Consider the following 23,972-nt stretch of genomic DNA (forward strand, 5'->3'; position numbering starts at 1 on the left):
TTATAGTACTCAAAGTCGGTTACAGTGCACAAGAGTAAAATATAAATAATACAATATAAAGAATCAACTATATCTCAACTTTAAAGCGAGAATATACGATTTTTTATGTGTCTTAAATTGTAATAAATTGATAAAATATGTTACAATAACACAAAATAAGCAAGAAAAATTATACATTGAAGACGAATTTCATGAAGACGAATTTCATAAAATGCAGCAAAGACAAATCAGCGCCCGAGCCGATTAAGACGAAGATATTTCGTACATATTTTCCTACAATAACCGAACCATTTGTCTTTCAAGTGTTCGTGTGTCGTATGAATAGATATTGTTGCAGGAATTAAAATGAGCCGTTAAACTAAATTTAGATTCACATCGTACATGCATCATTTACATGCTGGAGAATTCGAGAACAGACATTTTCGATTTCAAAATTAAATATCTGACTTATTTCGCATTTTTTGACACATGTTCTTCTTAACTTTTATTTTAATGTATATTGCAACATATTTTTAATCAGTTTTTTATTTAAATATTTGACAAAATCGTATAATCTCGCTTTAATAGTTTTAAGCTAAATTAGCAATTACAATTTTGAGCATAACAGGCTCTCTTTTCTTTATCTGAACTATTACACCAAAATTCCTAGTGACTTGATCTTTTATAAGTAGTAGTTCTTTATCTTACAAGTTTGTTGTATTTCCTTATTTAATGCAATTGTATTCCACATCAGTTGCAAATCCTTAAATTGACAGCAATTCATTTATAGCACATACTAGGTATATTCTTTTGGACTTAATACTTGTATACAAAATCGATTGTACCAATTGAATTTATAAAATATAAATTGCGTTGCTCAGAAAAACAGCAACCAAACATTTACAAAATTATGCTTTATTGTAGCATGACAATAAGTAACGAGGTGCATACAGTTTCTAGACGTGAATCTTAATTCGGAATGCTCATCTTTGCAAACCTGTACTGCAGCGAGGTAGGGCAGCGTAGCAACACCACTGTCCCCAATCTCCCTACAGGGCCCCTAAGCAGTAGCTGCCTTAGACCCAGGGTTGACACATACCCCATGGCTCCCCCATTGCCCGACCCTAAACTGTACCCACCCACATGGGTAAAACCAATCACATCCCTACTGCAGTTGTTCACAAGAACTGAATCTTTCTCACCTAAAACCTTCATTGTCCTATCAACTGAAACTTTCACATTGATTCCTTTTGCTTTCAGTTCCTTTTTCTTCTCCAAACGTTCCATTTCCATGCTATCTTCACAGGCAGGTTCCAATGGCCCTCCATAAGCTCTGTCTTTTTCTAACTGAGTTATGTCCAACTGAGAAGGAATGCAGATATGGCCAAACTCCTGCGGTGAGCCCTTCTGGATCATCATCAACACCACTGGCACCAAAGACTGATTAAGCTCTGCAACTAAGGTCTTCTCTAGCAAAGCATTTTTATCAAGATCAACTTCACCTTTCTTATTTCTTTTCAAAACACCATGCTCTGGATCACTTAAAGCTTGCAACTGGCAAAGAGTTTTCAAGGACCTTAAAACAAAAATCTTTGCTGAAACATCCCTATTGCTGTTATCTACATCATTCTTTCCCATATCATTTGCCAGCTTATCTTCAACATTTTTATCGGACATTTCACACCTGTGCTTGGTATTATCTCCATTATTCTTTCCCATATCATTTCCCATGTTAACTTCAACAATTTTATTAGACCTTTCACACCAGTCCCTGAGCAGCAATTCCCAGGGACACCTGAATGGAGAGGGCACATTCAGCTTGGTGTAATTGGGTCTCTTGGCCGGTGGGATCCGGTTATATTTCTCCACAAGCCCTTTTTCCTTCTCAACCATGCATGCTTTCCCAGCTCCAGTATCCGGGTAAGCGTTAGGGAACAGGAGTTGCCTCCCTTCAAAGGCCTGGCTCTCCCTTTCACTGAGACCTCCACACCTTGCGCCCCTGTAGACCAATGCAAGCCAGAAAGGCATAGCCCAACCCTTCGGCAACAAGAGGTCAAATCCGCTGAGTTGCTGACAGCCTGTGTTGGATTTTGTGGGCCCTGGCCTCTGTATAACTATAACAGGCACTGCAGATTCCTCCCCCCCAAGGTCTAGGGGCTGCCCTGGGAATGGATAATAACAATAGTTTAATATCAACTATATTTGACATTGTGTTTATAGTAATATCTAAATAATATATATCTACACATATTAGTACATTTTTAAAATCTATTACCAGGGGGTATTTAAAAGAGTGTTGTCTTATTAAACACAAAAGTAATAAAATAAAAACAAGGGACAAAATTGTCACAAAACCAGGTTTTCAATTTGAAAAAAAAGTATGATAAAGGGAGACAACTCAAACGGAACTGATAAATCATAGTTACCCCCATGTTTCAAAATAAATCTAATTTTAGTATTGGCGACCTTGACCTTGGAGATATTGACGTAATTCTTTCGTGCGACAAACCTTCCTATAATGGTGAACAAATGTGCCAAATGATTTTAAAATCTCACAATGAATGACATAGTTATGGCCCGGACAAGCTCATTTATGGCAATTTTTGACGTTTGAAGTCAAAGTGTGACCTTGACCTTGGAGATATCAACGTAATTCTTTCGCGTAACACACCGTCTTATGATGGTGAACAAATAACCAAATGATTTTAAAATCTCACGATGAGTGACAAAGTTATGGCCCTGACAAGCTTGTTCTGCCAGCCCACCAGCCGACATTCGCCAATCTAATAACCAGTTTTTTCCATTGGAAAAACCTGGTTAAAAAAGCAATAAAGTCTATGCCAGTAGGTAGTGAAATAAAGAAACAAGAGGGCAAAAAGACCTTATGCACTCAACTGAGAGCCAAATGAACTAAACTAAGTTTTTGAAATCATGTGACCACAGGTAACACACTTCGTAAACAAAATTATAAGAACAAATACTGAAACCAAGTTTCATAAAGATTACATAAAAAAAATGTGGCTAATAGTGATTGCCAGCTTTTCTTCCATTTTACTTAGTGACATACTTTTTTATCCAACATGATCAAGTTTTGATCTCTGCAAAATATTATTCTGACACATGTTCTTACAACGTTTCATTAAGGTTGGGCAATAAATGAGGCCTCCAGAGTGTTCACTTGCTTTTTATTCAATTGAAAAAGTGACCTAATTTTTTTATCCATGTGACCCAGTGTTAATCTGAACAAGTTTCATGAAGATAGGATAATAAAATTAATGTTGTCTCTATATGTGGTCTCAAGATGCTAATGATTGCAACTTCTGAAGAACCTGCATTACCTGAATATGATTTAGTTCTAAATAGTCCTTTCACACAAGAAGAAATAATGAGAAGTATTAATAAATTAAAAATGGGAAGGGCGCAGGGGTTTGATGGTATAGGGGCAGAGTTTTATAAAAACACGGCTAATGTTATATGTCCAGTATTTTGCTCTCTTTTTAATCATATTCTTAATACAGGTGTTTTTCCTGACATGTGGAGCGAAAGCATTATTGTTCCCTTACACAAATGCGGTTCTAAACTGGAACCGACAAATTATAGAGGTATTTCTTTAATAAATGTAATGTATAAAATATTTGGAAATATTGTAAATTCACGATTGTGTACTTGGGCCGAAGAATTTGGCAAACTAGATGAGTCGCAATCAGGTTTTCGGAAAGGTTATTCTACAATTGATAACATATTCGTATTACAAAGCATGGTACAAAAATATATAACTAAGCCAGGAGGAAGGTTTTATGTATTATACGTTGATTTTCAAAGGGCTTATGATGGTATATTGCACCATAAACTGTTTGACATAATGCAGAAAATAGGTTTAAAAGGAAAACTTTATAATGTCCTTGTCTCTATGAACTCTAATTTACGGAGTCGCGTGCGAGTCATAAATAACAATGTTACCACTGATTTTAAGTGTAACATTGGCACAAGGCAAGGGGACGTAACTAGCACGATCATTTTTAATTTATTCATAAACGAATTATCCCTTTACCTGCGTGACCAGGGTCATCAAGGAATTTTCATTACGGAAGATATACCAAATATACAATGTATATTATTTGCCGATGATGTTGCGAGTTGCTCTGAAACGGCAATTGAACTACAGCGTCAATTAAATAGTATTTCTGATTTTTGTCGAATGAGTGGCATGACTGTTAATGAAAAGAAAACCGAAATAATTGTATTTAGAAATGGTGGCCCATTGCGGTCATATGAAAATTGGTTCTATAATGGAAAGCATGTAAATGTCACGTCAGTGTACAAGTACATGGGTCTACTGTTTACTCCTAAATTAAGTTGGTCCAAGGCTAAAGCTAAGTTGGCAATGCAGGCTAAAAAATCTATTAATGCCATAAAAAGTTACCAAGGCTATTTTGGAAAATTTGACATTCAAGAGTATTTTAAACTTTTTGATTCAATGGTTAAGCTGATCCTTTTATACGGGGCTGAAATTTGGGGTCATACCCTTTCTGAAAATATAGAACATGTCCAGGCTCAATTTTGCAAAGATTTTATTGGTTTGAATAGGTCAACAAACAATTGCATGGCCCTAGGGGAGGTTGGTAGATTAGAATTATGTGTAGAATATCATTTCAAGTGTGTTAAATACTGGTGTAAACTTATTCACATGCCATTGCATAGATATCCAAAAAATTGTTATAATATGTTAAAACGCCAGGATGAAATCGGAAGTACAAATTGGGCTACTTCTGTAAAAAAAATCTGTTATTTAATAATGGATTTGGTTATGTCTGGGTGTATCAAGACGCTGGCAATGTTGATGTATTTTTACAACTGTTTAAAGATCGCCTTATTTGTTGTAACACGCAATCTCTTGAGTGCTCTGGAGCTTTTTCTGTTATTTGCCCTAAGGACTTAATTCTGTGTTACCGGTTGTGAAAAAGGCCAATATATCATTGGTAACAATGTTATAACAAATTGCTACTCTTTAATTTTACCTTGTGACCTGGTTTGTATCCCCACATGACCCTGTTTCAAACTCTTCTGAGATATTGTTAGGACATATCTTGCGATAATGTTTCACGAAGATTCGACAATTAATGTGATCTCTGAACGTTCAACTTTTTCTTTAATTGATCTTATGAGCATTTGATGAAAAACTAAGCTAATGTTTACAAAAAATTCTCTTTTATTATAGAAAATTATTAATTTTAAATATAATACATATTTGCAAACAATCAAATGGCATTTCAATTTTTTTAATAGATCTAGCAAACATTTAAACCAAATATTCTAATAGCTTTGTCACTTCTTATATATTCATATCACTCATTATGTCAGAATTATTATTTCATAATAAATAAGCATAAATTAAAAGAAAATGTAGATGTGTTTGGTGTGATAATACAATACATTATAACAAGAAAGACGATTTAAATATTTTATTTTTCACAAGCCCTCATGACAAAATGAATTGCCTCTCTTTCCAGGGATGATGAGGCACCATCACAAGAAACAAAGCTCACTCTATATACCTTATAAATGCCATTCCGGCTTTACCACCTATCATTTTGCATGAAAAAGGTGTCTTGAACGTTTTATACACTTCATTGTTATGCCATAATATATATTTTAATCAAAATTCTTAAAATTTTAAAGTAATTTACTCCACAATATGTAACATTTTATACTGACAAACGTTATATTAAACAGAGGTATAATAATTGCCCTATGTTTGAGGCTTACCTCTCACAAGCTTAGCGGCTTTCTGATTGTGTATCTAATTATCAGTGCTTACCTCTCACAAGCTGATCTGCTTTCAGATCATGTATTTGATGATCAGTGCGTTTCTCAGCCAGAACTCTCTGTCTGACTTCCTCACACCAGAGCGGAGATGTTGACATGCCCACAGATATGGGGGCGCGATTCATGGCTTGGTTGGAATTAATATCTAAAAGTAAAGATTTTTTCAATTATGAAATGCCATTCATTCTTTTCCATTTATTGTTCCGAAACATAAATAAAGCATTTTTTTCAGTTAAAAAATACATAAAAATAATTTAAGAGAAAGTAAAAAAAGAAATATGCACATAACAACCATATTCCATTTCTATTTATAAGGTAACAAAGTTCACATTAAGAACGCTTTTAAAATGTTTCAAAAATAAAGAGATACAATTGTTAATATAATAGTTAAATTCAAATGTCAGTTAATACTGTAATGACTCATAGCTTTCAGACACTTAAAAATTATAAAAACAAGAGCTCCGAGATCGGAGACAGATCCCCCCCCCCCCCAAACAGAACCTTGACACAGGATTTAGCAACAAAACTGACCATAATCTTATCAGTGTAAAAGTGTTAAAATGACCTGGAGGTTTGAACGAGTGACCCCAATTTCAATATTGGTCATCTACTGTCCAAGGCCAATGCACATGTGAATTATCAAGCCAATCGTTCAATTCGGTGAAAAGTTATTAATTGGAAACTATTTTCACACTTATTGTGACAGTGACCTTTGACATAGTGACCCCAATTTTAAACGAGGTCATTTACTATCCAATGCCAATCCACATGGTTAGTATCAAGTCAATCGGTGAATTAGTTGAAGACTTATTGGTCGAAACAATTTGACACTTGTGTGACAGTGACCTTGAACTTTGACGTAATGACCCCAATTTCATTAGGGGCCATCTACTGGCCAATTCACATGGGAAGTAGCAAGCCAATTGGTCTCTCTGTTCACAAGTTATTGATCAGAATTTTTTTTTAATCCTAGCGTTATGGTGACCTTGACCTTTGACCTAGTGATCCCGATTTCAATAGGAGGCCATCTACTGGCAAACGCCAATGCCCTTGGGAAGTATCAAGCCAATTGGTCAATTCATTCACAAGTTATTGATTGGGAACAGTTTTAACTCTAGTGTGACAGATTACTTGACCTTTGACCTAGTGACCCCAATTTAAATAAGGGTCATCTACTGGAAAAGGCCATTGCACATTGGAAGTATCAAGCCAATTGGTCAATCTGTTCACAAGTTATTGATCAGAAACAAACTACCGACAGACAGACTGACAGAGATCCAGCAAAACAATACTCCCCTTCTTCTTCCAAGGAGGGCGTACAAAAGTTTTTTCCAAACATTGAGACACACAATTAAAATATACCTATTCCATCTATGTTTATATTCTGATGTTGTTTTACGGACAAATACTTCAATGTTAACTTTGATCAGAGAGTATAAAGATAAACATTGTCATACTGTTGTATGAATCTTTGTTAAAATTCAACTGTGTTACAACTTAAATCTATTAGATGACATCATAACCTGTATCAAGTGCATTATGCCTATTTACCCAAAATTAGCCTTGGTTGCAAAATTAACAGGTGTGGCATGTCACAGGATGAACTCAAATACCGGTAAGACAAATTCAAATAAAATACAACTGTCTGAAATTTAGAGTTATTCAAAATAGGAGACAATCAGTCTGAGAAGGAAGTCAAAAAACTTTTATTTGAGCTCAACAAATATTAAGAGTGTCCCAAAAACTAGAATTGTAAGGGTTATTCCACACCATGATTTCATACAGAAACACAATACATTTTAAACCAGCTTGCTCAGATTCTTAGTCTTCAAGATTCTCTTGATATGATGTAAAACAAATTAAATTTGGGCCAGCTTGCCAAAACTTAAAATTGTCATGAATGTTACAAACGTGCTTACTGGTTTCACTGGTTACCACTTTAGTGCGCCTTTCTGGTCTTGTCATTCGAGGGTCCCTGGTGGTCATGGCAACAATGGAGTGAGGGGGCAACTCTGACGGCGATGTGCACTGACTGAGAGTCTCCAGGAAATCACACTGTGCCTTGTAGTTTGTCATGTTGGTTCTGTCCTGATAATAACTGGCCCACCATTTTGTAGATTTCTCAGAGTCTTGAGGTACATTTATTGGCTGCAGTGTTTCTTTAAGAACCGCCACTGATTCTGGGCCTGTCATACGAAATTTTAAGATGGACCCATGCAATGATAGCAATTGTACATTACTTTTGTCGTTTATAGCAATGATATCAGTGTTGAATTTGTCTTTTATAGCAGAGCTTACATTCCCTGTAACTTCACTTGCTTCAACAATTTGGTCTTTTTTGCTTTCATCAGTTTTATTGTTCTCAGCATTAACATGTGTATTTTCTACTGATGTTTTATCTAATGATCCTCTTTCAACTAGCTGAAAGCATTTCAAAATTTCAGACCACACTTCATCAAAACATGCAGGATGGCACCAAATCCATAACTGTCTCTGATTGGCTGGCCTACTTCCATCCCCGGCAGCCCTTGGCTCAGAAGTTGCCTCATTTGCATACTTCTCTCTGATTGGCTCAGAGGGTTTCCACATGAAGCTGACTGGACCAATGGCATCCCAGGGGTAGCTGTCATAGTGATACAACACTGTCTGGCCTTCCCTTGTACCTTGTAGACATGAGATAGCTGCAAATGTCTGGCCTACAAAAATTTAAAATTTGTAAAACAAATACATATTAATTTCAACTTGATCACAGCAGGAACAGGTTAAACAAGGGACAAAATTGTCACAAAACCAGGTTTTCATTGTGAAAAAAAAATCTGATAAAGGGAGAAAACTCAAACTGAACTTTTGAAATGACCAAAAAAATTAACCCCCTTTGTAATTTTTTTGTTTTTTTTTTTAAATCTATTTTTAGTCGTGGCGACCTTGACATTGGAGATATTGACGTGATTCTTTCGTGGGACACACCGTCCCATGATGGTGAACAAATGTGCCAAATGATTTTAAAATCTCACAATGAATGACATAGTTATGGCCAGGACAAGCTCATTTATGGCCATTTTTGACCTTTGAACTCAAAGTGTGACCTTGACCTTGGAGATATCGACGTAATTATTTCGCGCGACACACCGTCCAATGATGGTGAACAAATGTGCCAAATGATTTTAAAATCTGACGATGAACGACATAGTTATGGCTCGGACAAGCTCATTTATGGCCATTTTTGACCTTTGAACTCAAAGTGTGACCTTGACCTTGGAGATATCGACGTAATTATTTCGCGCGACACACCGTCCAATGATGGTGAACAAATGTGCCAAATGATTTTAAAATCTGACAATGAACGACATAGTTATGGCCCGGACAAGCTTATTCCGCCAGCCCGCCAGCCAGCCCACCAGCCAGCCAGCCAGCCCGCCCGCATTCGCCAATCTAATAACCAGTTTTTTCCTTCGGAAAACCTGGTTAAAAAACATTTAAAATACTACAACTACAATATTGAATAACTTATACAATGCAAGACCACATTCTAAGTGTTTGACCCACCTGTCTCCCTATTGGTCATGTGACTTAAACCCTCTATCAGCAATTCCTGTCTTCCACGCAACTCCAAGCAAACTTCATAAGAAATGTCCTGAAATCATCATCAACACATTCCTAGGAATACACTCTTTAAGGACAACAAGATGCTTTTGTGAAACACAATGTCCCCCTATATGGCATTTGACCTTGAAGGATGACCTTGACCCTTCACCACTCAAAATGTGCAGCTCCATGAGATACACATGCATTTAAAATATAAAATTGCTAGCTTCAATATTGCAGAAGTGACATTACATGAGCAATTTTGACCCATATATTTGACCTTGAAGGATGACCTTGACCTTTCACCTCTCAAAATATGCAGCTCCATGAGATACACATGCATGCCAAATATCAAGTTGCTATCTTCAATTTTGCAAAAGTATTCATAAAATAAGTGATTTGGGCCACATATATTTGACCTCTGACCTTGAAGGATGACCTTGACCTTGACCTTTCACCACTCAAATTGTGCAGCTCCATGAGATACACATGCATGCCAAATATCAAGTTGCTATCTTCAATATTGCAAAAGTATTCATAAAATAAGCGATTTGGGCCACATATATTTGACCTCTGACCTTGAAGGATGACCTTGACCTTTCACCACTCAAAATGTGCAGCTCCATGAGATACACATGCATGCCAAATATCAAGTTGCTATCTTCAATATTGCAAAAGTATTCATAAAATGAGCGATTTGGGCCACATATATTTGACCTCTGACCTTGAAGGATGACCTTGACCTTTCACCACTCAAAATGTGCAGCTCCATGAGATACACATGCATGCCAAATATCAAGTTGCTATATTCAATATAGCAAAAGTTATTGCAAAATGTTTAAGTTGGCGCAAACAGACCAACAGACCAACCAACCAACCAACAGACCAACCAACAGACAGGGCAAAAACAATATGTCCCCCACTACTATAGTGGGGGATATAAAAAGTGGCTTGATATAAATGAATGGCTCACTTGCGACCCCAAGGAACTAAACTGTTCTGAGGAGCTTATGTAGTTGAGGTCCCCTGAGACGCAAAGGAATTAAACAGTTCCGGGGCAGATATCATGTGAACAAATGTTCTGAGCAAGTTTCATGGTGATCGGTCTTCTATATTGTTGAAATGATTCCACTAAGCTATTTAAGTAAAATTTCAAACATTGAAACATTTTTTTTTAGAAAAAAGACATGGGCTTTCACTAATATCCCATGTGCAGGAATTCCAATTCGTACCTGTATCAGACAGTGCCTTGTGGAGGCTCTATAAGAGGCCCTCTCCCCTCGCAGTGTGGGCTTCCAGGGAATCTTGTGACCCCATTTCTCAGTCATGTGGAACCTCTTTGCATGCCAGATGTGCGTCTCGAGCCAGACATGCTGCCTCTGTCTGCGTGTGTACTCCGCCAATAGATTCTTAGGTCGCCGTCTGTATTTTCGGCTTGGACGCTTTTTCACTACACCTGGCTTGTTTGTGAACTAGAAGAAAATAAACTTTTATCTCCAAAAATTACACATCTGGAACAATATGCTCAATGTTTGCAAGAAAGTAAACCAAGAAATATCCTCTGCTACCATATTTGTCAAATGATTCAAAATTATTTAAGAAATATGCTAAAAGGTCAATCAAGGTAACTTTGAAATAGTGAAATATGTGTATATTGAATTAAACAGGGATGGAAAACCAACTGTCTGTATAGACAATCCCAGAATAGATAAATTGACCGCCGCCATATTGGCTATCGTCTGACCCGCTGATCCTGACGGTACTTAAGAATTTGGCAGATTACAGCGTAATCATAGTGTACACCCGCTTTATTCCAATAAACAGAACTTCATGACTTTGCACAAAAGGATTGAAAACAATTGACATAAGAAACCAAGTGTCATATGTATCACATCGTTAATCAATATAAGCTAAATAAGAAATATACACGATAGATTTATAAAATATGTGTCTCTGCAACAATATTCAGTGACAACACTTAATGTTTAAGGCCGAGTTTTCTTTTTAAGCATACCTTTCAGTAATGCCTTTGTACAAAATGTAATGATTTCTTTATGGAATAAAATTATTCAATTAAAATTATAAAGGTTATAGAAATATCTAAAGTCCGAAGTAAATCGATGACAGAAACTTTTTTAATCTTCAAATACTAGTATATTCAATAAAATCGTTTCGCCTTCTTGTTTTGTTCAGTGACCTTGGCAAACATATATGTCCCTGTTGTTTTCTTCAGTACCGTTTTGGAGGCGCGCGCGAGTATTCAGGGGCGGTAATCCGGGAGTTATCAATTTCTGGGATTGTCTATTGTTCCAGCGCACAAATGAACAAGCAAAATGCTGTGCCTAAAGCAGTCGCACAAGCTAGTCAGGGAAGACACTTCCCGCAAAATGAGTTTTTGAAGAAAATACTCCTTTAACATTTGTAAAATACCCATTAATATTATTTAACAAGAGGGCCTCAATGGCCTTAGAGAGCTCACTTGAGTTCATTGTGCATCTATTGTTGAAGACTTGACCTGATGACCTAGTTTTTTACCCAACTTAACGAAGATTAAAATACTGCCTTAATGTTTTTAAGATAAATATTCTGACTAAGTTTCATTAAGATTGAGTCATAAATGTGGCTTCAAGGGTGGTAACAGAGTTTTCCTCAGATATGACCTGGTGACCTAGTTTTTGATGCACATAAAACCAGATTTAAGCTGACCTTTTTTTCCCAAACATATACATTTTGACCTAGTTTCATACAAAAATTGATGCAAAAAAGAGTGCCTCTAGCAAGAAAAAGAGCTAAACATTGTATTTTCCTAATGGACAAGTTATATTTTAAGTTTTCCATGAACAAATAAGATTTTTTTTTCCAACCCTTGGGAGAACATATTGCAACTCCCCTAACCTGTGCCCTGACACTGCGTGGCAGCCTCTTTACGTCATGCCCCATGGCGCGACGCTGCATGTGTTTTGGGAGCTTCTGAGAGATCTGGGCGCCACATGGACGGAACTTGAGCTTGTTGGTCAGCTGATGAATCTCCTGGGCGTGGCTTTCAGCATACTGCAGTATGCTCACCTCTGTGAAGACAGTCAAACAAAGACACAATCATGTATCACATTGGCCCAAACAGAGACACTTCTAACATAGTATTGTAAAAGAGAGTGAGGCAAATACAAGACTATTACCAAGCAATATATGTAGCAATATATGTCCACTACCGGCTCCACAATTGTCAGAAAAAAACAACATTTATTTGTTGCCATAGCAACCAGAATATTTGACGAAGGAAGAAAATGAAATGACGTGCATAATGTCCATATTGCCATCTATTCATGTTTCAAGTTTCATGAAAAAATATGAAGAACTTTTTAAAGTTATCGCAGGATCCAGAAAAGTGTGCAGGATCCACCATTTTCAGCAGTATTTCTAGTCCATTTGTTGCCATAGCAACCAGAATTCTTGATGTAGGAACAAAATGAAATGACCTGCATAATCTCCATATTGCCATCTTTTCATGTTTCAAGTTTCATGAAAAAATATTAAGAACTTTTTAAAGTTATCGCAGGATCCAGAAAAGTGTGACAGACTGACAGACAGACGGACACACAGAGCGCAAACCAAAATAAACTCATAGGGAGCACAACGTTATGAAACTTATTCACTTTGCAAGTTCCTGTAGTCATGTCAGTATGCAAAATAACTTTTATGTAACCAATTTACACATTTGAGAATTATCAATACTAGTAATATATGGATAGATTAAAATTCATTAATGTTCAATTGATTACCCAGTCTATTATGGTCATTTCAAGTACAAGTTAAATAAACAATCTTAAGGGGATTCTTGGGTGCGACTGTTGGACGGTATTTCAAAAACAAAATAATAAAAATAAATATTTGTGTTTTTTAACCTTTTCAAAAAAAAAATTGGGGGGTGGGTGGGGTGGGGGGTATAGTGTGAGGGTGTTGTGGTCATTTGTGAGATGATCTTAAAAAAAAAATAAAAAAATTAATTAATAGGGGGGGGATTCAGGGGGGGGGGGGGATTCGGGTGGGGGCACGGGGGATGGTTTGGGTGGAATCTATTGTGGTTTGTCAGGTAAGAGTAGTTTTGTCAAAGTATCAATCAAATCTAATCATAAATAAAGAAGTAATGGCAATTTTAGCAAAATTTAATAATTTGACCTTGAGAGTCAAGGTCATTCAAAGGTCAAGGTAAAATTCAACTTGCCAGGTACAGTAACCTCATGATAGCATGAAAGTATTTGAAGTTTGAAAGCAATAGCCTTGATACTTTAGAATGGATCAAAACACAAAATTTAACCATATATTCAAAGTTACTAAGTCAAAAAAGGGCCATAATTCCATAAAAATGACAACCAGAGTTATGCAACTTGTCCTTTTACTGTACCCTTATGATAGTTTGCGAGTGTTCCAAGTATGAAAGCAATATCTATGATACTTTAGGGGTAAAGTGGACCAAAACACAAAACTTAACCAAATTTTCAATTTTCTAAGTATAAAGGGCCCATAATTCCGTCCAAATGCCAGTCAGAGTTACATAACTTTGCCTGCACAGTCCCCTTATGATAGTTAATAAGTGATGCAAGTATGAAAGCAATAGCTTTGATACTGAAGGAATAAAATGGACCTAAACACAAAACTTAACCAAAATTTTCAATTTTCTAAGTATAAAAAGGGCACATAATTCTGTCAAAATGCACGCCAGAGTTATCTAACTTTGCCTGCCCAGTCCCCTCATGATAGTAAGTAAGTGTACCAAGTTTGAATGCTATAGCATTGATACTTTCTGAGAAAAGTGGACCTAAACGCAAAACTTTACCGGACGCCGACGCCAAGGTGATGACAACAGCTCATATTTTTTTTTCAAAAAATAGATGAGCTAAAAATGTTTGAAGCATGAAATAAATGTGTTTCCTAAGAGCACCATCAAAAGTGGCTTCTTATGTACCAAAAGATAACATTTCCTTTAAAAACCTAAGGAACCATAACATGTAAATACTAGAAATGGCGCGGCAAAGGCCAACGCGTATCCCCACGCTGCATGTATGACCCAGGGGCGCCCCAAGGTTGGTAATGGGGCCATGCATAGTTGAGATTGACCGTATTGTCATATTAAGAAAAGTTCAGTATCAATTAAAAGTGAATCTGTGTAGAAATGAAGAAGTTATAGTAAAAGGCAATTTTGGGTGGGTGTTGCCTATGTGGGCGGAGTGCCCCAGGGTTGGTAATGGGGCCATGCATAGTTGAGATTGACTGTATTGTCATAAGAGAAGTTCAGTATCAATTAGAAGTGAATCGGTGTAGAAATGAAGAAGTTATAGTAAAAGGCAATTTTGGGTGGGTGTGGCCTATGTGGGCGGGGCGCCCCAGGGTTGGTAATGAGACCATGCATGGTTGAGCTTGACCGTATTGTCATAAGAGAAGTTCAGTATCAATTAGAAGTGAATCTGTGTAGAAATGAAGATATTATAGTAAAAGGAAATTTTGGGTGGGTGTGGCCTATGTGGGCGGGGCGCCCCAGGGTTGGTAATGGGGCCATGCATAGTTGAGATTGACCGTATTGTTATAAGAGAAGTTCAGTATCAATTTGAAGTGAATTGGTGTAGAAATGAAGAAATTATAGTAAAAGGCAATTTTGGGTGGGTGTGGTCTATGTGGGCGGGCGCCCCAGGGTTGGTAATGGGGCCATGCATAGTTGAGATTGACCGTATTGTCATAAGAGAGGTTCAGTATCAATTTGAAGTGAATCGGTGTAGAAATGAAGAAATTCTAGTAAAAGGCAATTTTGGGTGGCTGGGTCTATGTGGGCGGGTTGCCCCAGGGTTGGTAATGGGGCCATGCATAGTTGAGATTGACCGTATTGTCATAAGAGATGTTCAGTATAAATTTGAAGTAAAGCAGTGTAGAAATGAAGAAGTTAATGTAAAATAACATAAAATAAAACATGCATGCCCCCCAATATGGACTGTCAGTTGTAGTGGCAGCCATTGTATGAATACGTTTTTTGTCACTGTGAACTAGACTTTTGACCAAGTGACCTGAAAATCAATAGGGGTCATCTGCCAGTCATGATCAATGTACCTATGAAGTTTCATTATCCTAGGCTAGGTGTAAGCATCCTTGAGTTATCATCCAGAAACCATTTTACTGTTTTGAGTCACTGTGACCTTGACCTTTGACCTAGTGACCTGAAAATCAATAGGGGTCATCAGCCAGTCATGATCAATGTACCTATGAAGTTTCATGCTCCTAGGCATAAGCGTTCTTGAGTTATCATCTGGAAACAATTTTACTATTTCGGGTCACCGTGACCTTGACCTTTGACCTAGTGACCTCAAAATTGATAGGGGTCATCTGCGAGTCATGATCAATCTACCCATGAAGTTTCATGATCCTAGGCGTATGCGTTCTTGAGTTATCATCCGGAAACCATTTTACTATTTCGGGTCACCGTGACCTTGACATTTGACCTAGTGACCTCAAAATTGATAGAGGTTATCTGCGAGTCATGATCAATCTACCCATGAAGTTTCATGATCCTAGGCGTATGCGTTGTTTAGTTATCATCCGGAAACCATTTTACTATTTCGGGTCACCGTGACCTTGACCTTTGACCTAGTGACCTCAAAATCAATAGGGGTCATCTGCGAGTCATGATCAATCTACCCATGAAGTTTCATGATCCTAAGCATATGCGTTCTTGAGTTATCATCCGGAAACCATTTTACTATTTCGGGTCACCGTGACCTTGACTTTTGACCTAGTGACCTCAAAATCAATAGGGGTCATCTGCGAGTCATGATCAATGTACCTATGAAGTTTTATGATCCTAGGCCTAAGCGTTCTTGAGTTATCATCCGGAAACCATCTGGTGGACGGAGGGACATACAGACGGACAGACATGTGCAAAACAATATACCCCCTCTTCTTCAAAAGGGGGCATAAAATGAGTGACAAGGGAAAAAATTGTCACAAAACCAGGTTTTCAATTGGAAAAAAAAGTCTGATAAAGGGAGACAACTCAAACTGAACTGATTGTTTATAATTTACCCCCTTTGTATCAAAATAAATCCATTTTAAGTCATGGCGACCTTGACCTTGGAGATATTGACGTAATTCTTTCGTGGGACACACCGTCCGATGATAGTGAACAAATGTGCCAAATGATTTTAAAATCTGACAATGAATGACATAGTTATGGCCCGGACAAGCTCATTTATGGCCATTTTTGACCTTTGAACTCAAAGTGTGACCTTGACCTTGGAGATATCGACATAATTCTTTCGCGCCACACACCGTCTTATGATGGTGAACAAATGTGCCAAATGATTTTAAAATCTCACAATGAATGACAAATTAATGGCCTGGACAAGCTTGTTCCGCCCCCCAGCCCGCCCGCCGACATTCGCCAATCTAAATTCTAATAACCAGTTTTTTCCTTTGGAAAACCTGGTTAAAAATCTCTGACCCGGCCCCACCCCAACCCTAATAACTTTTGACCCAGGGGTCAAATCAAAATTCCAAATAGTGCAGGGTCGCACATATGCTCATAGCTACCAAGTGTGTAAGTTTCAAGGTTCTAGTGCTTATAGTGTAGCAAGAGATAGCGGCCAGGACAGACAGACAGACAGACGGCGGAGATAACCACAAAAAGCTTGGGGATAAAAAGTGAGTAGAACTCTGAGAAAACAAGGCTTAAAGCAAGTGTATAAATTGCCTTCCCAGATTAGCATGTGCAGTCCCACTGGATTTAAAATAAAAAGACACATCCTCTAAAAGAAAAAAACAATAAACACTGACTGCTCGGGTTTATGTTTTGCACAAACATTAAACCCTATTTTCCCAGAATAAAGCTCAAGTATATCTACAACAATTTTTACCCCTTGGAGCAAATGCTAAAACATCCTCCTCATCAACAGTTTTGTGTTTCTTGGAGACAGGTTCCGTCCCACTTGCCTTCCTCTTAAAATGGTTGTTCATGTTTCCTGTAAAGTACAAATAATTTCTTGATTCATTCTATACATGTAAGTAACTGTTTTTGGTTTTAAAGAAAACAAAAATACAAGTATATTTAAAGTAATATCGTACTAAAGTTCAATCACACAAAGTTCAATATTTTAAAGTATTTTCAGCATCATGTTGTTGCCCAGCTCTGTTTGCTTTTTATTCATTCTCATAAAACAGTAGAGTTCTTATGTGTATTTAGACAATAACATATGGCAGGGCTGGACCGCATGTCTGTAATCAGCCCTCTGCTATTATATAGAATGTAGTGCTTTTTACAGATATAAAAAATTGGCCCAGTGGAAACAAATTCAAATAATTGTCCAAAGAGAGACCCAAAATTACAGCACACTGTTTTGTCACAGGCTTAGCAGCCAGACTCAAATTATTCTAGCATTTTTATCCAACCACAATGGTGACTGTGCACAACGAATATTTTCAATGTTACGATTTGACTTAAGTGGAATATGTTTGGTTGTTACCTCTTCAATAGTAGTTTTAAATAATGTCCATGCACTGTTTGTATCGCTGTTAGTAAATATTGAGCCCCAGTCCACAGAGGACAGATCAGCCCTTATACTTTCATAGTCGAAATATTGACGCCTTTCTTGGTGTTCTGATAGATCATGCGTAAATAAACACAGTTTGCAGCACACAACCAAATGATCACTTTTACCAATGGGCTATGTCACAACAACTAAGTTATCCAGTACTGTAGATTCATCGGTAGTGAATAAAAGATCCAGACAGCTGGGATTATGACCCTCTCTAAAACCGGTACATTCCTTTACATGCTGATGCAGAAAACAATCCAATACTGTATCAAAAAATTGATGACCATCTGAGTTAATGGCATAGTTACACTCTAGAGTTGTCCAATTAATGTCTTTGAAATTAAAATATTCCATAATTACATGATGTGAATATTTTAATTTACAGACTTTGTTGATTAATTCAAACAGTCTTAAGTTGTTGGCACAATCAGAGTTGGGACTCCTGTAAATCATTCCAATTAAAATATTGTCTTTCCCTTTTAGTTTCAATTCACACCAGACATGTTCAGCAAAATAAATTGAATCCAATGCAACAACACTTGAAGCTTTCAGTATTTTTTTTACTAATTACATAACACCCCTGCTTCCATCTGTAATTGGACAAAACACATCATAGCCAGAAAATTTAATGTCATTTACACTCAGCTTCTCATGTGCAAATTTGGGAAAAACTTCACATATACCAAAAATATCTGGATTTTCATTTGCTAAGAATGCTTCCAACTCTGCAACCTTATTTGACAAACTGTCAATGTTTGTAAAGCCAATTATTAATGAATCCACAAATGAACTTTTGGTAGTTACATTTACATTCGTTTTGTCTGTACTAATGCTCGAATCAGATGTCTCAGTTACAAATGACACAATACTATCTGTACTTTCAGTTAAAAATGATAAAGCAGAAGGTAATGAAGAACAATTTACTTTATGATTATGACATTTAAAGTTGTAATTCAGTCACTTAAAAATGTAAAAGTGGTTTGTTCCACAAACTTGGATTATTTTATTCATCTGCCACAAAAAAGTTCAAGGGCACATAATCATGAAACCAGAAAAAAACTTAATGAAGCAAACATGAAAATATTAAAACAAGAAAAACTCATTAATGACTATGAGTGTGAGAAGCGACAAAAAAAATCAAGTGCCAATGAAGTTCAACGTGATGTGGAAATTGGCAAGATGCAACCTCAAATAATTGATCATGTAAAAAAATCCCTTCTCAACTCAGAAGATCATGTTCAACAACTTTTGAATGAAAATGAAAGTCTGCAAAAACAAGTTGAACGTTTGCAGTTGTGCAGTTCTCAGCGAAAAAAGTCAGTGAACTACTTCAAGCGGTCTAAAAAAAGTAAAAAGCAAATTTAAAACTGAAATTGATGGAGAAGAAGTCAAATCTCTGAAAGTCATAATTCTCAACAAAGACAAAGAAATTCAGTCATTGTTATCTGAAATTAATGAACTTGAAGAGAAATTGAGAGACAATGTAAATACCAAAAATGCTGATGGCTCCTATAGTGACAATGTACGACTCTGTGTTATTGAACTAGCTGGACTGGAAGTTGCAGTTGAAAAAATTCCGAAGGTTGTGCAAGTTGTTTCTTCACACTTGTTTGCAATACATTTAAATAGTTCTGATTTACCATCAAAGTCGACGACACAGGCTATCATTGATGAAGGGCATTATCTTGCCAAAAAATTCATTGCGGAAAGGATTGAATCATCTTCAAGTTTTGGCATAAACAGAGATGGAACAAGTAGAAAAAAACAAAAGATCCTGGATACATCAATCACCCTTGATAGTGGTGAAGTAATGAGCCTAGGATTCACGCGAGTTGCTCATGAAACTGCAAAAGCCATCAATGAGACTACAAAAAAACACATAAAAGAACTCTCAGAAGTACAGACAGCAGCCGATGCTGATTCTTTTGTGAGGAATTCATTGAACAAACTTGCGTTCAGTATGTCAGATCGTGCAAGCAATGAAAAAGCTGCAGATAGACTTCTTGATGAGTGGCGAGATGAAGTGTTAGAAATGACTACAGAAAGTGACAAAATGAAGGTTAAACATTTCCACTGTATGGCCCATGTTTTGCTTGGGTTTCACAAGTATTCATGTGAAGATGTTAAGAACTTTGAAAACAAAATGGTTGAGTCAGATGGCCCGTTAGGGCGTGACAGTCTGTCCCAGTTCAAGTCATGGAGGAAGACCGGAACAGTCGTCGAGCGTGTGGTCCGCATGGTCTCTGAAACATTTGGACCTGCTGGTGACCACCTTGGCCTGCGTGACAGATGGGAGGCACACTGTAGCAAAAATGGTAATAGGCAGATTTTCTCCCTCTTTTAAGTGTATTTTTTATTTTACCTGAAACAAAAATAAATATTTGAAATACATGAAACAGTGCATTTAATGTATGTCATCAATTAACATTATCTCTACCAATATGGTATAATACTATAAAATATAATGTTGAACATATAATAATTGCAATTTTAAATAATTTACAGATCATTTTAAATGTCAATAAATCTTGTGGAATTTAAATAATTGGAAATTATTCAATAAATTTTTTACTCTTGTTTTGTAAACTTCAGATAAATGTTTATAGGAATGCTTTTATGTTTCAGGCGTGAAGTCTGTGATTGGGAACTACCGTGACAATCGCTTCAACGGACTGTTCCAAACATCCGCAGAAGTTCTGCTACATGCCGACGACATGATATCAGTTTTAAATACTGTGCAGCAGCCTAATAGAAAGCTCATCTCAGTTAAGGCGGACTTGCAGTGCGAACAAATCAAAACCATGCTAAAGTGTTATGGACTCATTTTTGTCAAGGTGACTGGCCCATACTGGAACCTTGTAACATCAGGGTCAGTACCTTATCTCCTCCTGTACAAGAGTGTTCAGAGCTTGAGGATGTACTTGAGCGACTGCGTCAACAATCCAAAGCTGCTTATATCCGAAAGACAGTGGGCGGCTGAGGATGTCGCCGATATACCTAACGGACACCTCTTCATGAAGAAGTTGTTAAGTGGAGACCTAGAGGACACACTGTTGCTTGATACCATCAGCGTTGTTGCCAGTGGAATGGTTAGGTGTATCGATAAACAGTTGGTTGACTTTTTGCCGGGTGGACAATTTGGTGCCATGCCAAGCGAAGAAGACCTCGACCACACGAAGTTTGCTCACTCTACAAACCTGAGCTGTGAACATCACTTCGGGGACTTGGACAGCTCGCAAAGACGTAGGCCCAATGCGTCCCTGCATCACCATTCATCAGTGCAAATGATCAAACGAAGTCGAGTGAACTTGATGAATTGGTTCGACAAAATGTCCTCAAATGACCGTTCCAGTTTGTTAAAAAATGCTCGGAAAGAAGGGAAGAAACTGCGAGAAGAACACATTTCATGTGAGAAGAATGTTTTAAATGAAATAAATAAAGACATGTCAACTGAAAATCAGAAGAAAGGAAGGAAACGAAAAAACGATATTGCTGAAGAAATTGAAAATGAAGCCGAATTAATCAACATGAATGACGACATTCAATTTGTCAAAAATGAATATGTTGCTGTCGCCTACCAGGACAACTGGTACCCGGGTATAGTTCATCAGGTTTCTGACGATTCAAAAACTCTCACCGTTCACTTTTTAGCGCAAACCAAAAATACAGGACATTACATTTGGCCAACTCGTAAAGATGAACAACAAGTGAACCCTCGGTTCATTTTAAGGCATGGTTTCATGCCAGAATGTAAAAACTCTGGAAGACTTTGGTTTGTTGCAGAACATGCTGACATAACAAAAGCTTACCAAACATTCAGCAAGGTGTTTTTTTAGGTTAGTAAATTGTAGATACATGTATTTAATGCGATACTGTAAATTGTATATATTTTGATGTATCGCTGGCTGATGTTGCTTTCTTGTAATTAATGTAAATTCTAAATTGTATATAGTTTATATATATATATATATATATATATATATATATATATATATATATATATATATATATATATATAATATTATATAAAGAGAGAGAGAGAGATAATACAGTTAAAAGGAATTAACAATTTTCTGTATATTATTCCTGTAAATAACATGTTTTTACTGGTTTTTTATTTGCTACATGTATTTGTTCACTTTGGAATATTGGTATTACTTTGAAATATTGGTAAAATAAAAGTTTTCTGTTCAAATACATGTTTGTTTAATGTCTTTATATATTATATATTAACAAGATGTACATGTAGACTATCAATGGATTAGGAACCAGTTTGAAAATTACATCAGTCCTATGAATAAGTGCTGCAGAGATGCAACGACTGATAATTAAAAAAAAACACGTACATCACACATGGTTTTTTATGGGAAAAAATAATTTGCACTTAAAGATAGACAAAAATAGACATGAAAAATGAAAAGAGCATGTCAATTTACATGTGCATACCAATTTTCATAAAGATATATTGATAAATATTTTTTTTATAACAATTTATATAAAAATATTATCAGCGTCGGTGCCGCGAATTCCTGCAAATTTGGTCTTCTACAGACCAAAAAAGTGGCTAAATTTGGTGAAAATTCCGCAACTTAAAATTCCCATAACTTTGGATCTAGTAGAGATATTTGAAAAATTCAAAGAGTTCTGAGTTTGTTTTAAGGAGCACTTTCATGATGTTATGAATAAACTAACAAGTATGGCTTTAAAAAAAATCAGCTGGGGATGCTACATAATGTGCATCACTAAACATGAAAAAGGTGTTTGCAAATCCAATATCTATGCAATATCATTTTCAAAGTTTCAATACAATTCCATGAGAATTGTGCAATTTTTAAATTTAAGATGTACAGGCCAATAAACCAACAAGCTGCCGGACCTCAATATACCCTCGGTTTCCGCAGTATAAGAAGTACCTCCTGGCTCTGAGTACCTGGTAAGTCTTACACTAACTTACAGTTAGCTAAAGAAACTTCAGCGTACAGTTTATATAGTATTGACAGACCTGTACAGTCGCGCCAGTCAAAAAACATAAAAAGCGATATTTAAAGTTATGGTAGCCAGAACTAACTTACAGTATGCCTGTATGGTCAAGAAAGTGGTTCTGATTGAAACATAATTTCAAGGTTTTCGTTGATTTTAGTGCGCTCTAATTTAGTAATATTTTGCAAATATTAGAACTCACAGAATTGTTTGCCATAATACATGGTGAGCAGCGGTAATTACTCAACCATCTCAAACCCAAATGTGCCGCATCGCGAAGTTACATGACATAATATTTATTTGGCTTTAACAAGTGAAACATTACAACAATAAGAGTGTGAGTTTTTTAATATCACTTCCATAGTTTTACCTTATTAGATTGGTCGCACAAAATGCAATAGAATCAACAACTTTGCGCATTTAACTATTCTTTAAGGACCATGTCGCTTGGGCGCAGACATGTTGGATTGGACTTACTTAAAATATTTCAAGGGAGAGAATTCAACCAAAAGTAGGAGGCAATGTCAAGAATGGCATCAGTCGTAAGAAAGATTATCAAGACCACGAAGGCTCCAGGAGCTGTCGGACCATACAGGTGATATCAAATTAAGTTTCTCAACGATGTAGTGATCACATTTGTAGTTGTCATATCGTTTTTACATTGTTAAACTAATGAGAACATTGGAGCTTTCGGGTAGCAAGACACTTCAACCCATTGACACTTCGACCCCTACCCATTTTAGATGACTCTACGACCCCTTGACACTTTGACCCCTATTTTCAATATTTTTGTTGAAGACACATAGACCCCTTTTTATTTTAATAAAGACACTTAGACCCCTTAATCAAAACACTGAATTAGCAATTAATTTTGTACTTTTGGGCTGTAATTATTCTATTTAAAATTCAGCAATACGTGTACTTAGTCTAGAAACTACATTAGAAAATAGATATTTATCACCACTGAAAAATTCTGAAAAGGAAGGAAACTTTCATTATTTTCATTCCAATTGTGAATTATCTGCAAGT

At 36.6% G+C, this 23,972-nt stretch overlaps 3 protein-coding genes across 8 annotated transcripts in view; 2 read left to right on the forward strand and 1 right to left on the reverse strand.

The window, feature by feature from the left end:
- Positions 1–878: 878 nt before the first annotated feature.
- On the reverse strand, positions 879–23,426 carry LOC127862024 (ribonucleases P/MRP protein subunit POP1-like). 4 transcript variants are annotated; one of them, XM_052400953.1, is made up of 9 exons: positions 23,314–23,387; positions 17,892–18,553; positions 17,286–17,390; positions 12,286–12,458; positions 10,623–10,862; positions 9,352–9,439; positions 7,725–8,501; positions 5,798–5,950; positions 879–2,141 (listed from the first exon to the last, which is right to left on the reverse strand). In XM_052400953.1, the coding sequence occupies exons 3-9, from the start codon at positions 17,383–17,385 to the stop codon at positions 949–951; spliced, it is 2,724 nt and encodes a 907-aa protein (XP_052256913.1). In that variant the 5' UTR covers positions 17,386–17,390; positions 17,892–18,553; positions 23,314–23,387; the 3' UTR covers positions 879–948. The 4 variants fall into 4 exon arrangements, with proteins under 4 accessions (XP_052256913.1, XP_052256912.1, XP_052256914.1 ...); XM_052400952.1 differs by lacking the exon at positions 17,892–18,553 and having other exon boundaries at positions 23,314–23,426; XM_052400954.1 differs by lacking the exons at positions 17,892–18,553; positions 23,314–23,387 and having other exon boundaries at positions 17,274–17,376.
- On the forward strand, positions 19,011–22,870 carry LOC127862030 (uncharacterized). Its single transcript, XM_052400962.1, has 3 exons — positions 19,011–20,278; positions 20,589–21,799; positions 22,806–22,870. Exons 1-2 carry the CDS (start codon positions 19,774–19,776, stop codon positions 21,797–21,799), a joined length of 1,716 nt encoding a protein of 571 aa, XP_052256922.1. The 5' UTR covers positions 19,011–19,773; the 3' UTR covers positions 22,806–22,870.
- LOC127862053 (2-iminobutanoate/2-iminopropanoate deaminase-like) overlaps positions 23,391–23,972 on the forward strand; it is a 29,331-nt gene continuing 28,749 nt past the window's right edge. For 2 of the 3 annotated variants that reach the window (XM_052401000.1, XM_052401001.1), the window contains exon 1: positions 23,391–23,538. In XM_052401000.1, the coding sequence (XP_052256960.1) occupies positions 23,465–23,538 (74 nt within the window). In that variant the 5' untranslated portion in view covers positions 23,391–23,464. The remainder of the gene's footprint in view (positions 23,539–23,972) is intronic. The other variant, XM_052401003.1, reaches the window with a different exon arrangement.

The sequence above is a fragment of the Dreissena polymorpha genome, chromosome 16 (genome assembly GCF_020536995.1).
Source record: "Dreissena polymorpha isolate Duluth1 chromosome 16, UMN_Dpol_1.0, whole genome shotgun sequence".
Classification (NCBI taxonomy): domain Eukaryota; kingdom Metazoa; phylum Mollusca; class Bivalvia; order Myida; family Dreissenidae; genus Dreissena; species Dreissena polymorpha.